We start from the raw sequence: 15,088 nt of genomic DNA on the forward strand, positions 1-15,088 counted from the left end.
TAGAGCAAAAGGGAAGCATCTTCTTACCATTTCGTTTCTGCATGCAGTTTGGTGACACGTGGATTATATAGGCTAGAATGAAGGACAGAATGAGTAACCAGACTGACGAGTCTTCTAAATCCATCACATCAACCGCCTGGAAGACAGAGGATTCTGGACCGGTCGATTCTTTAATTAACGATTCAAAAGGACTGACAACAGCAGGAATGATGAACTTAGAAATTCGAATTCTGCTATCGCATGATTTTTAATGACCGAACAGCACATCTCAATTGACATCCGGATCATTCCACAAAATCACAAATAAAATAGTGCCAGTTCTATAATTTATCATTGGCTAGGGGTAGCCTGCCTGCGAATACACATAATTGAATGAAAACTATATTTGACCCAAAGTTCATGATTCAAGCGGCACAAGCCTATCTGTATCAAAGAATGGGATGCTGAATCATTCCAATATCCCATTATTTGCAAATCTATGCACAAAAGAGCTAACGATAATAAAAGCACACAAACACACATAATGATTCTTTTGGAAAACTGATGTATTTGATTATTAGAGTAAAGAATTACAGTATCTTAGTTGTTAGTAGGTATTAAAGTGTAGAGAAACTGGACCCATAAAGATCTTCCAACTTTCCAAGAAAGTGCATGTAACAGTCCGAAGGTTTGTCAAACCTAATATAATATTTATATTTATAAAAACACTATCATTTGTCCCCTGGCCAAGATGGACTTTGTCTTGTGAGCTATATGTACATGTTTGTTGTGATGGAATTTGTAGTTCCACATCTGACCTTATTTACAGACGCTTCAACACATATAGGCCTACTTTGTTTGCACATGATGTCAAAGAGGATGCTAGAACGTAGCAGCAATGTGGAAATCCAGCAGAACTACAGGAGAATCACACCCATGTGATTGGCTTTCTCAGTTCAAACCAGAATGTGGGCCTCACAAAATGACCTCCACTAACAACTGTCATCTTTAAACTTTACACCAAAAAGCAACAAAAAAACAAAACAAGAAAGATTAAGAAAAAAATGAACAATGGAAGTCAAAGAAAAGTAAAAAGTACAATACAATAAGAACAAAACAGGTTAACTCTAACCAGTGCTTGACTTGGGCCGCAGGTGTCCAATGCACAGTACTGTACCAGCACCTCAAGTGTACCTGTCCATCTGTAACTACAGTAACATATTAATGACCATGGCCTTAGGAAGACCACGTCATGGATCGTTATAGCCCTGGGTGTAATCCGTAAGTAAATATTTGAAAACAGATTCTGAAAATAATTATTGTTTGTGTACTAGAATGCACGTGCACTGACATAGCTGTTTAGAGAATTGCCTCAGGCCCTGTGTAAGGCTATCAAATAACCCTAACCTCAACAGCTCAAATAGAGGCCTATTTGAAATGGTGCACTTGGACCAACAGACAAAAACGTAAAACTCTTGTTTTTCATTTTATTCGAGTTAGTTGTGGACCTACAGTTTGTAGCTTCAGGTTTTTAAAACACAGCAGCCCCACTCCCCTCACATACTGAGTGTGTTTAATGGAATACTCCTTATCTCCTTATTAAAAGTGAATAAAGGGTGTCTATAGCATAATGTAATCTGTGAATGTGTGTCTTATGGGTGGAGAAGCCTCCTGCACCACTCTCATCCCAAGTCAAGCACTTACTCTAACAAGTAACACTTGAAATGTAGCAGTTGAATGCTTTCTTCCTTAAATAAAGATCAATAGCAGTTCATAAGAAAAGGGCTATCATATTGTAGTCCCTTGCCTGAAAATTCAATGTTTTTTTCTTTTCTTGGGGGAACGTTAATACACAGCTGTTAGACCATCTAGCATAGATCAGTGTACAATATTTACAGCCATTCTGTTTTGTTTATTACAGATCTAATGCATCACATGAACATCAACAGTTTTGTTATAGCTATACACTACAGACAGAAAATAACTTAATGCCAAGGTAAAGTTATCTACCCAGATATGCTAAGTTTCAAAAGCACATTTTAAGCACTCATACATACCCATTCTGACTGTAGAACAAAAATAAAACTAACTGTTAATGCTTTCACTTGGCTCCGAGCAAGGTTATAATCACTAATAAATAAGCTCCAACATGTTGTACATTGTACAAAAAAGCAAGTTGCCTTCACACTCATGTTCGTAAAGTTTCAATGGCAAGCCAAAGCGGTTCATTTTTAGTCTTTGTCTTGTTCTTTCTCTTTTGTGTGTGTGTGATTTCTACGTATGTATGAATGTATCGACTGTGTGTGTGTGTGTGTGTGTGTGTGTGTGTGTGTATGTGTGTGCGTGAATGATTGAGGAGAGACATTCTAGTTGGTGGCGATCTCTTTGTTGTCTTCCATGAAACGTGTGAATCGGAAGTGGGTCCCATTCTCAGTGTTGGCCATTTTCTCCAGGCCTGCCAGGGCGGCGTTGGGTTCTGTACTGTGCAGCTTGTCCAGGCTGCCTGTGAGGCCGCCCACGGGTGAGCTGCCCCCGTTCCCGAAGCTGCCCGACAGAGGAGGGAGGCCTCCGTTCTGGATGACGGAGATCTCGTTGGTCTTCATGGCCAGGCCGTTCGAGAAGGCCGCGGCGTACTGATTCCAGAAGCTAGCCGGGTCTCCGTTGCCTGCCCTCGACGCCATGTCCTTCTGGAAGATCTCAGGGAACTTGACAGGATTGGTGCCCAGGAAAGCCATGGGGCCGTCAACAGAGAGCCTGCGGCCACGTCTGGCAGGGGCACTGTTCCACATGTGTGTGCCCATGTGAACCTGCACACAGAGAGAAAGAGAGAGAGAGAGAGAAGAGAGAGAGAGAGAGAGAGAGAGAGAGAGAGAGAAGGAGGGAGAGAGCGAGAGAGAGAGAGCAAATCAAAGCAAATTAGCAAAGTTTACAAACTTGGCCACAACAACAGCACATAAGAGATGATGCAATGGAAAACATTTTTTCAACTGTTCGTTAGGATTAAAATAGTTTCACACCCCAAGTACCTCAGAATAGGCGTTTGTGCTGTGAGAGCTACACAAAGGTGTAAACATCTGATATACAGGATTTAATCTGAAGCCTAATGTGCACATCGTCTCATGAGGGGACCCCTGTGCTTGGGTTCAAATTGCTGTGTCCACTTTCATTGCACTGGACTCTATTGCATCTGACATTCACCTCTGCTCTGCCCTTTCCTAGCAAGGTGGTTTTCTCCACACAACTGTGAGATTGTCACCGTTTGAAATGGTTATGTTATTCATTTTCAACCAATACAGAGATATACAGATAAAATCAACTGTTGAGCCAGACTTGAGGTAAACACATTCAGAAGAATGACATTTCAATAAATTACATGGGAAAAATATGGCAAAAGAAACGGAACTGGTTCTGGTATAACAGAACATTAAAACAAAATAAAATCTCATCAGTACCATGTTTCAAATGAGAAACTACAAACACTGCAAAAGTAAGAACAGTTTGAAATGAAAGTACTGATTTATAATAGACTTTGCTTCCTAAATATAACAGATCTCCTAGATTTATCTAGGGATTGCGGGATTCCTCACAGTTGAGTGGCGTGATCACATTTGTCCACATAAAGCCCTCCAGTTCCTGTTTATCTCTGGGCAGGGGCCTTTTCCTAATGATCAAAGGGAAGGGGTACGATTTTCACAGGATAACGTCTGGAAAACTACAGACTCTGCCGCAGCTGAAGATGGTTGCCTCTGGTAACTGCAGTTAATGCTGTTAACTGAACCATTCCCAGCTGTGCTCTGCTGATCACATTCTCAGGTTCCTGCCCAATAATCATATTAATGGGGTGATTCAACCTTTCCGCTAAGGTACTCTTTTCTAGAGCTATTCCTTTCATCAATTATACAACATTACCACCTCTCAGTTAGTGCCACTGACAGACAAAATGTGTGCCTCAACAGTATACACAAACTTGAGAAGTAGTTTTTGAGGCTCCCACTCTGTTAATTCACACACTGACTAAAATGTATATGTACTGGGATGGGGATCAAACCACACAAGAGCATGGTTCCAAGACCACCTCTACTACACAAAGAACCCATTTCACTACAGTAGTCATGTTCTTAATCCTATATAAAATTACCTTGAGATTTCCTTTGGTGGTGAAAGCTCGACCACAGATGGTGCAGGCGAAGGGCTTCTCTCCAGTGTGGGTTCTCTCGTGGATCTGCAGGGCGCTGGAGGACGAGAAGGTCTTCCCGCAGGTGTTGCAGTAGTGCTGCTTGGGCGTCCTGCGTGGCGGAGCGGCTGAGAGCACAGGCGAGGTGGAGGCCGAGGACGTGACCAGGCCGGCGGGCGCGCCTCTGTCCTTGTTCTCCTGGTGGAGGCTGTGGAGGAAGCCGTTCACCTCCGACTTGATCATAGAGGACAGGGAGCCCATGGAGAGCAGGGAGGGCGTGGGGCTGGAGGACAGGCTGGTGTTAGAGGGCTCAAAGAGCTGGGAGGGAAGGTCTCTCATCTGGTGGGTGAGCATGTGCTGCTTGAGGTTGCCCTTGGTGGAGAAGCCCCGATTACAGGCTGTGCAAATGAACGGTCTCTCTTTGGTATGGCTTCGGTAGTGAATGTCCAAGGCACTCTGACACGCGAACGTCTTCCCGCAGATGTCGCATGCCGTGTTCTTGAAGGTGCTCCGCTCGCGGAAGGGGAAGAGCATGCTCAGGGGGTCCTTCGAGGGGTTGACCGACGTCAGGTCCAGGGCTCCGATGCTGGAGGGGTGCGAGTGCATGAGGCTGGCGCTGATGTGCTCCAGAGACATGGCCCTCTGGTGCCTCTCCTCCAGGCTGGGGGATTTCCGCTGGTGCGGCAGACCGCTGGTGGGGGACGCCGCCTGCGTGGAAGAGGTAGATTCTGACACAGCCGGACTCCCGATACTTTGGCTCTCGTTGTCCCCTCCCATAGAGGAGGAGTCGTTGGTGAAGCAGTCCCCTTCCATGGAGCCGTTCGCCATGGCCTTCACCCTGCTGGCGTGAAGCTCCTCCACCAGCCGTTGATGGGCATTATTTGGGGCGTTATGCTGGATGTTTCTCTCCTGCCCTTCCTGGCCGGATGTTTCTTGGGGGGTCGGGGAGTTGCCCAGGCTGTCCTGGAAGGCGTCGGCTGACCTGGGCGTGTCTGGAACGCAGCTATCCGGTCCGTCCTCCATCATCTCCATGCACTCCATGTCATCATCGTCGGAGAAGTTGTCCAGGTCATCGAAGTTCCTCTCGTCGAAGGAGCCCGTGTCGGAGCCCATGGACTCCGGGTAGCTGTCCGGCAGTGGGGTGTTGGGGATCTGCCCGCCCATGTGCATGCGGATGTGCTGCTGAAGGACCACGGCGTTGGTGAACTTCTTCTGGCAGATGGGGCAGGAGTGCTGGACCCGCAGCGGCGGCATGGCCCTGTGGACGCTGTAGTGGGTCTTCAGGTTCCCCTTGGTGGTGAAGGCCCGGCCGCACACTTTGCACCTGAAGGGCCTCTCACCGGTGTGTGTGCGGTAGTGCATCTTCAGGGCACTCTGGCAGCTGAGCACACGGTGGCAGATGACGCACTCGTTCGGGTCCGTCATCTTCCGGTCGATGTTCTCCACGAGCTGCTGCAGCTTCGACGTCTCCGAGCCCTGGAGCGGGTCCAGCAGGCCCCCGAAGGGGAACTTGGCCTTGAACTGCTCGGACATGAGGGGCACGAGGGGGTTGGTCATCATGGGAGGGCTGTTGGACGTCGTGTACTCGGTGGTGCTCTCATGTGGCATGAAGTGAGAGGAGTTGCTGCCCTCTTCCGTTTTCCCATTTGAGGTAGGCAGGGTCGCTCCTTCGCCTTCTTCCGACACTCTGTCATAGCTCTTCATGGACGGCTCAGCTGTTCCTAAGTCACTCTTAGCAGAACTAGGCGGGCTAGTTATGGCTACAGAATGATCCTCTTTTTTGATGAACGGAGAGAGATTGGGCATGGTGGGCGGGAGGAGCATGCCTACCGACGAGGTCAGAGTGGACAGGACCGGCTTGCTGTCCAGCCAGCTAGTGACGGGCTTCTCCGGTGGCATTGACATGCCATACGGGATGCCGGTGCTGGTAGGTATGTTATCTAGATGTTCAGGAACAGGATAGGGGTTCATCTGAATGTGCGGATATTTCTCTTTATGACGCTGGAAGTGGACTTTCAGGTTGCCGCGGGTGGAGAAGCGGTTCCCGCAGATGTTGCACTTGTACGGCCTCTCGCCGGTATGAGAGCGCAGGTGGATCTGCAAGGCACTGTCACTCCCGAACACCTTGGCACAAAACCTGCACTTATGCTTGAAGAAAGCCTCCTCTGAGCTGCTCTTGATTTCGAATGAGGTTACGTTGGGCGGCTTGCCTTTCCTCTGGGCCAGGGCGGCCAGGGAGTTCAGGTCCTCCACCGTGGTGCCGACACTGGGTAGAGTGCTGGAGAACAAGGGGTTGCCAGTGGGGGGCTGAGGTAGAAGTGGATTTGTCGCAGGGTTCAACAGGCTACCTATCCCGAAGGCCGGCGTGGATGACTTAGGGAGCGACGGGTTGCTGAGCTGAGAGTGGAGGCTGCCCGCGTGGCCTGGCCTCTTGTCAGACGACTGGGCGCTGATCACGGAGGGCCCCAGTGTGCTAATGCTCTGAGATGATTCGCCGCTGATGGGGTTAGGCTGAGGTAGCTGCGCCGCCGCCGCCAGCTGCTTCAGGCTGCCAATGCTGGCTGACTGGCTAGCAAGGCTCTGCGCTAGGCCTGCGGCCGCAGCCAGCTGCTGGGAGAGATGGGAGCTGAGTGTGGTCAGCGGGCTGGCAGAGGGCCCTCCCAATGTGCCCGGAGCGGAGCTAGGGGGTACCTGCATTTCGGGGGACTGGGAGGCCAGTAGCAATATCTGATGACGGATCTGTTCAATGAGCTGCAGCTGGTGGATCTGCTGCTGCTGCAGAGCCAGGAGCTGCTCCATCAGGGCCGGCACTGCCACCCTGGGCCCCCCGGCCCCGGACGAGCGCGTCTCTTGGGAGAACTGGGCCACAGCCACTTTGGTGCTCTGCAGGTTTTCGATGATGACGTTGCTGTTGATCATGGAAAAGTTCCCCAGTTCGGTCAGGTTGCCGAGCTGAGGTAGATGGGCGGAGACGGCAGAGGTGCCCAGCGTGGGGCCGGAGATGCCCCTGCCTCCGTGACCGTGGCCGCAGCCGCCGCCTGCGTTGACGGGGCTGCCGCCCTCCATGTGGCCGCCTCTGTCCTCATGGGCAGCGGCGATCCCGGATACGTCCACATCCATGGACTCTTCTTTGTCAATAGCGTTATGCTCCAAAAGGTCACTGCGCTCGGCCTGATCAGTGTTATTAACCGTGTCATTCAACTGCTCGTCAGGATTATGGGGGGGGGAGCCGGGCGAGAAGGTTCCGGGGGGAGAGGCGGGATTTTCATTCACGATCAGAACTAATTGATTCTTAGTGCAATTCTTCTGGTGTTGTTCAAGATCTGATAGTTCAAAGAACTCGGCACAACATCTGCTGCAGACGTGGGCATCTGACTCCGTGCAGGGGGGGTCTTCCGAGCAGGGCTCCGTGTCCCCTGGAAAACAGAGGGCGAACAGAGGATTACTGAATTAGAAATGTTTTGCAGCTGAAGAAGCAGCTTTATCTATTCAAATTCCTTTGTTGTTAATCTTAAGTTAATCAGTTTTACACTTATCCCCTTGATGTATTCACAAAAACAGCCATCGAAAAGCAACAATAAACCGACAAGAAAAAGCCCCCTTCAGTGTGGTAGCCGGAGAAACAGGAGAAACAGGATAAGGAGAGACACTAAATCAATATTCAAATATTGTTTAAAAGTGATCTTTAAAGGTGCACATCTGGGTTTCATCAATCCAACAATAGGTAATCATTTTCTTCAGATAATCCATCAAAAATATAGACCACGATGAACTGAGGACATTGGGGCTTAATGAAATTTCATAGAAAAGCATTGATTTCCAATATTTCATACTCCTCAACGTCTACTTGTCCACTCAGCGCAAATCAACTATTTGAAGTTCTTATTAGACTTTCAGTTTGCTGTCAACTTTGCTCATTTTCAAACACCTACAGGCATCTTGGACAGGTTATCCCTGTCACTAAACTAATTTGTATCTAGTTAGACTGCACTTAGAGTCAGGCAGGAACAGAATCTTTGGCATCCAGATCGTTCTCTAGCCCCTTGGACACAACACAATAACAGCAACAACATCAACAACAACAACAACAAGACTGGATGAAATTGCATGTCATGCTCACAAACTGTACTTCACATTAAACTCAAAGAGTAAGACTGTCCACTTAATTGACAGAAATAAAGCTAAATATTAAATAAGTGTATTCAGTCAACGCTCAAAGCCATGATTATATCAACTTTTACAAAATGTTTTTTTTTTTTTAATGCAATGCATGAAAAACCACAAAACTATGAGATATTCAGTTTGGTGAATATTACATTAATTAATATAGATATGTATTATTACAAATATTATGATAGATTCAAGAGTTGAGTGGATCTTTCAACAATTATCCAAAATCAAGCAACAGGCCTGACCAGTTCTCAAAACCACAAAGCCAGTCCAGTGAATACATTTCTCCACAAACTGAAAATGCAAACTAGAATAATTGTCTTTAAAATGAGCATAGAAATTGGTTTTGGTTTTCCATTTTAATAAACACTAGGCCAGTGAAAAGAAAAAAGGCGAAACAACAGCCCTGCCCCCTGAGCCACTGCTGGGCTTCCAGACTTTCCTCATTCTTTTTCTCTTTGTCACACCCAAATCTTGCTGTTTAACATACAAGTTGATTTACAAATTGCAATTCTCTATGAATCCCTTTCATTGTGGCCCTGGCCCTCTACATTTTCATCAGGGCAAGGATTCATTTGCAAATGAAACCCAGAGGAGTGCAACCCTGCCCCACCGAGAGACAGGATGGCTTCCCATTGTTCACGCAGCATGGGAGCACCAGGATGGCCAGCTCGGCCTGGCCTGCTCATCTGGGCCGACTCAAAGCAGATCCTGTTTAATTCAGGGATTATCTCCCACACTGTTTCTGTCCTCTTGGACATCAGATAACGTAAAGTTGCCATGACAGTAAACCCCGGCCTCACACCACAAAACCATGCAAACGGGAAGACTCGACTTTAATGATAACTTTTCATATTAACCAGCCCCCCCTGAAAGCGTTAGTAATGAAAAATGTGTTTGATTTGCCTGGTGAGAAATGTGTGGGGTAAATGAAAAGCTTTTGGCTCTGTCTTGGTTGACCATACATAGAGGAAATGCATCAACTCACACAATGCTCTACATGCACTTCTGGAAAACACAAAGACTAAAGTGAACAATGTTAAAGAAAAAGCATAAAGTCAAACAACTGAAAAATAAATCAATATACTTTCCTCTCACGCACAAGGAAAATCAACTGGAGATTTCAAAAGAAAACTTTCATAAAGTTACAAAATAGCAATACCTTAAACAGTGGTATATTTACATAAAGTTACTGTTCAGTTAATGAAGTCGACGATAAATGAAAAAAAAATCTATCCTTTTGAGTTATCCTCCACACAATATCATACTTTGAGTCTTTAATATAAAAATTACATATAATAATGTTAGTCCTCTCCCTGCATTTCAGTATTTACATGTACTGACATTATAATTTATGTAGACTACAGGACCATGTTTCTATGACTATAAAAACGCATTCGAATTTGACTATCTAAGGTATAAAGTTGATATTCAGATGTGAATGCGCCATTTCTCAATCCCCCATCACTATTTGGTTGGATGTAATGTGCTCTGATTCATGCTAGTCCTGTCTTTACCAGTAGACATGTTAGAAGCACCCCTCGAAAATAGAATCATATCTGAAACTCTTACAGCTGGAATACACCCACCTCATTAGGTTTGTTAAATACTCTTCAAATATTTTCTATTGTACACATAAAATATAACAATACCGATATAATGCCTGATATCTTAATGACTTGAAAAATAAGGACAATGAAAATAATACCTTTCTTCAAATGCACCAATCAAATTAGATCTCTAATGAGTTGAGCAGAGAGTGCAGGCATTAAGACTAATGATACTAACAATAGCAGAGGATTAACTCTGAATTAAAGTAGATATAAGCATTAATTTGGTATGAGAATAGTGCCTCCGCCTCATCGCCCCACATTATACAGAGAGGTACTGTAGAAGCAGAGAGCAGGCCCACAGACAAACGCTTAATGACAGAGCCAGAGAAACGCACACAAAAGTGTTGAGTATGTGAGAAAGAAATATGGATTAGCAGAAAAGTTAGAGAGCTTTGAGTTCCTACGTTACTTTGCAGGGGACGCAGCGAACCTCTTGACACCCGTGACTTCAGGAGGGTGTCTGTGTGAGCTCACCTCCTCTTCAGGCCTCACAGAACTGGACTCTCGGAGGAAACATCCCACTGAACACTAGATGGGGTTCCTCTAAAGCTGCCCGTTACCAGGACAAGCCCGGAGACTTAAGCGCCTCTGCTCTGGTGACATGCTCACAGCTTAAGGGGAGGGAGGGAAAAAGCAAGCAAGTCCTTCAGGCTACATCTAGACCTCCACTATATAAACATTGGCAAAATGACAAGTAACTGAATCTCTGTTGTTTGCTGGTTACAACAGTGTGAAGGAGGCCGCCCTGCCAACCTCCCTCGGGGGGCGGGGGGGAGAGTGGGGTGGGGGGGGGGGCGGTTTAGGAGGGTGAAAGGGGACGGTCGGCACATTGATAAGTCCCCCACACTCTCAAATAAAGTGCAGGGGTCCCTGCTAGGCGGCCTGTGGCTCTGATCGCCGGGGTCAATGACGAGGTACAGGAGAACACACTGTGTCCTGAACTCCCGTCACCCTCGCACAGAGGGACGCTGGCAAAGGTTAAAACAGCTGAACATCCCACCCTGCTCTCCCCGCCGGAGGAGGCCCATCCTGGGCTCTGGCTCTCTGGCTCAACCGGCAGCGCCTCGCAACGCCCGGCCTCCCCGCCCTAATTTCCCTGTGTAACAAGCAGCCTCCTGAGGACTCTCCACACAGGCCTTCTCTCATGAGTACAGTTCGCTGAAGAGCGGTCGGCCAATTACAAGACATTCAAGTATTACACGTCTCTGACCTATAATTACAGGTGGCCTATTGTATGTTCAGCTTGTTCTGATTATTCTGCTTGGTTATTGAGAAATTCAGTAGGGCCGTAGGCTGACAAGGAGTGACATAAGTAACTATTCACCCTTTCATTAGCCTCCATTTCAGGGGAATGATGCAGTGAAGCAAAAACAAGTATAATTCTGGTATGAACATACAAATGTTTTGCATTGATCCTTCAGTTCCAACAAAATCATAACCTTGCTCAGCGAATGTTCTTATGCAAGGTGAGGAGTGAAACAAGTCTTTATTTCAAGTTGGCAGAATATGTTTCTGCAAAAATAGTGACAACTGCTGTTGAAAACATGGACTTCTATACTGCAAGTGAACTGCACTACCATGGACACGGCAACAGCAAGCGACAGTGCAAGACAGTGCAAGGCATAGGCTATTTTTCAAAAATTGAAACGAAACTGTTCATTTCAATGCACAATGTAAAACTTGACTTCTCATTCAATTACACCATGTCCTTGTGCATAAAACTATGGAAAATAAAATTATGACGTACCTACTGTCCAGTGTCATATTGAGATTTTTGTTCAGTGGGTAAATACAGACAAATACTTCAATCAATTAGGCCCTACTCTATGTACCCAAATGTAGGTCAAAATAATAATAATAATAATAATAATAATAATAATAATAATCACCATCATCATTATTCAGGGGAACGATCAGACATGATTTCATCCTGTGATTTCCTACTGAGAAGGCACATGAAAGTCTCATTTTAAAAACTATGGGGCTACGATCTCCAAACAAATGAGACGAGTAATGCTGAATTATACATACAGTAGTCAAATAAATCATAATTAAAACTATTACTGGGAAACAATCACTGTGCTTTCGACACAAATTAATTACGCATAATTTGCTAAAGCATACATACATGCATTAGAAATAACCATCTAATTTAATTTGTCTTGTTTTGAGATTAAGCTGCTGTGCGAGTAGGCCTACAGATATTACAGGAGAGTAGGCCTTCAAATGGTTTTGATATTGAACAAATGAAGACTGCATTAGTTTGTTATTTCACTAAAAGTCACGAGTTGATTTCAGTGATGAGCATGTCAGGAAACGTCACTGTTAGGTAGACAAACAGTATTCTCGCTGTTGTAGCCAAATCGGCCTAGTTTTTCCCAAATTGTGACAAGACTCAAACCTGCATATATAGTAAATTTCACGAAACAATATTCTGACTTTTTCAAGGTTTCAAAACACACATGTTGTCTTCTCTGCAAAGACTTTCAAAATATTCGGTTACCTATGAGTTTTAGATGAGATATTAGCTAATATTCTCAAACGTTTGAGAAAGCTTAACTTCCTTTTCTTGGTAAAAAACATGTATTTGCTCTGCAGTGTGTGTGTGTGTGTGTGTCTTTGATTGTGTGTGTGTGTGTGTGTGTGTGTGTGTGTGTGTGTGTGTGTGTGTGTGCGTATGTGCGTGTGTGTGTGTGTGTGTGTGAGAGAGAGAGAGAGAGAGAGAGAGCGAGAGAGAGAGAGAGAGGAAGAAACGTATAGAGTAGCTCGCGCGTACCGTATACCAGGGAAGAGAACAGAGAAAGTCAAAAGGAATAGTGTAAGTTAGTTCCAGTTTTAGTTTCGTACAAAGTTGCGTGCCAGTTAAGAAATATCTATTGATTTAAGGTCAAGACTACGCGTTTTAGAAATAGTCTACTTCGAACAACATTGGAATGATGCGTGTAGGTGGCATTATAGCCTTCTGCTTTCTGTTTTTCTAGATATTGCAGATAGTTTGAACATATTGACTGTTTCTATAGCCAATACGACAGCCGCCAATACACATATCTGAATAAGTTAACAGGGTTAGGCTACTACGCAAATCATATCTACTTTGTAGGCCAATAGTTTATATCACATCGCTTATAATAACTGAGAAAAACAAACTTTAAAACACAAATTAAACAATTTGAAAACAAAAAAGTGAGTTTTCATAACAGACTATATGTTACTAAACAGCCAAAATCCAGAGAATGGTTTTAAAGCACAAAAAGTATGCTTAATTCGTTGTAAGAGCATCTCGTAGATAGAGGATCTGGCCAGAGCAACCGAAGCCTGCTGTAGTCGAAACTTCAAGTGCTGTTTATAAGAAACGTGCCAGTCGGAGTGATTCGGGAAAATGACTGAATGTCCGAATATACTAGGCTATAAACGTGTAACCTACCAAACGTTTGCAGCAGTGAATATGAAACATCTGAACAGTTAGCGAGATAAGTCTAGAGCGCATATTGGCTAACGTTAAGTTAGAGTTAAACTAGGCTGATCTTAAGCAAAGCGTTAGAAGTTGATGTAGTGCTAAATGTCTTTATTGGAGCGCTGGTCTGACTACAAATAGTTCAAAACAAGAAGTTGATCGCAGTTAGAATAGCCTAATCTTAAAATAGATATGCTATCGCAAATTCGCTTACATTTGAAAAGCATTGCTCAATACAAGATGACAGAAATTATAGTTTCCCCGTCATTTCAATTTAAATGTGAGTTGCCAAAAAGTTGTCATTCAGGGAATAATACTCTCAGTGTAGGGTACTTAGTAAATGCATTGGCTTCGAAAAAGAGATCTGCCTGTCCTGTTCGCTCGGAAGCTCGCACTTACCATTGTGCTCGGATAAGGCCAGATGAGGGTCCGATTGGAAATGCTGCGGCTTCGCTTGTTTCCTCCGCGACATGCTGGCTCACACATCAGCCAGGAAAGAATAAAAAATTACTAAAAAATCTTCCCAAAATTACGGAAATGGAGCCCATCCACCGCGCATGTGCCCTGTTATGATTATCAATAATGCTCTAAGATTAATCATACGGGGCTTCTTTGAAAGGCGATTGGCACCTCGCCAGCCCCCTATTCAAATGAAGTCTCTTTAATCAATTAGCTCCTGATTTGCTGGGGACTCTTGTCTCTCTCTCAGCTCCCACCCAATGAGTTGATCCGTATGGAAGAAAGGCTGGGTTTCCCAACTCCCTTTAGATACAGTTTAACCCTTCTTAGCAACCAGCTGGTAGCCACCTAAAGCTTATCTTGGCTACTACTGGAATGTCAGAGTTTTGAGTCCATGCGCGCACCGTGTCTTTTCAATTGATCAAGGAACATTCAACCCAACAAGAGTTTTAATGAAAAAGTAGGCTAAAACTGATGAGGTATTCGCGGTGGGACCGAACTCTTAACATACAAGTATTTTTCCAAAACTCATGTCGCTGTTGCTCTGCATAGCCTCCTTTTCAGATTAGCATGAGGATCGTTGTAATTCACATCTTGTATGTTGAACAGCGAATCCTACTCGTTAGATCTTCAAGCAAGCAGCAGCGAAAAAAAACGGTGGTCAGTAGAGGAGCTTCGTGCGTAATGGCACAGAATCGAAAGTCCACAAATATGTATCGAATATCCAAATCAGATTAATTTGATTATTACCGAACGGGGTTACTAACACGTTTTCATCACACACCGCATTCCGCGAACAAACAAACTTTAAGGGTCCATGTAAGACTGTGAGAAATTTTGAGCCCTGCCCATCTATGATGTGATTGGTCACTGGGCTATTCTATCATAGGCGGTCGGAGGCGCAATCTCTCTCTCTCTCTCTCTCTCTCTCTCTCTCTCTCTCTCTCTCTCTCTCCCTCTCTCTCACACACACACACGCACACACACACACAGGGGCGGTGCGAGGCTGCGCGCCAGAGTGTGAGAGAAAGGAGGGTATAGTAATACGTGTATGGTTCTGTTTGGAATGTCTCTTGTTAGTTACCCGATGAATTATTGTCTTAAACTTAGGCTACTACACGCAAATATTTTATCAGCTGCAACAGCGTTTTCTTCAGGTAGTGGATATCATTAAAACAGGAAGTTGTTTTAATGCCATGCATATCAGCAATACGCTATTATAGAGTATTACGCTCTAAA

The 15,088-nt window shown here is 45.1% G+C and overlaps 1 protein-coding gene across 1 annotated transcript; it reads right to left on the bottom strand.

Annotated features, from left to right (window-relative positions):
* Positions 1-295: 295 nt before the first annotated feature.
* Positions 296-14,620, bottom strand: sall1a (spalt-like transcription factor 1a). The gene is made up of 3 exons (XM_084437051.1): positions 13,790-14,620; positions 4,118-7,569; positions 296-2,786 (listed from the first exon to the last, which is right to left on the bottom strand). The coding sequence occupies exons 1-3, from the start codon at positions 13,860-13,862 to the stop codon at positions 2,346-2,348; spliced, it is 3,966 nt and encodes a 1,321-aa protein (XP_084293177.1). The 5' UTR covers positions 13,863-14,620; the 3' UTR covers positions 296-2,345.
* Positions 14,621-15,088: the final 468 nt, after the last annotated feature.

Source organism: Borostomias antarcticus, assembly GCF_949987555.1.
Source record: "Borostomias antarcticus genome assembly, chromosome: 4".
Taxonomy (NCBI): Eukaryota; Metazoa; Chordata; class Actinopteri; order Stomiiformes; family Stomiidae; genus Borostomias; species Borostomias antarcticus.

Coding starts and splice junctions, on each gene's coding strand:
- sall1a (XM_084437051.1), bottom strand. CDS start 13,862: ATGTCGCGGAGGAAACAAGCGAAGCCGCAGCATTTCCAATCGGACCCT. Junction 7,570..13,789: donor GGCCTTATCCGAGCACAATG/GTAAGTGCGAGC, acceptor TCTGTTTTCCAG/GGGACACGGAGCCCTGCTCG. Junction 2,787..4,117: donor CCACCAAAGGAAATCTCAAG/GTAATTTTATAT, acceptor CTCTGTGTGCAG/GTTCACATGGGCACACACAT.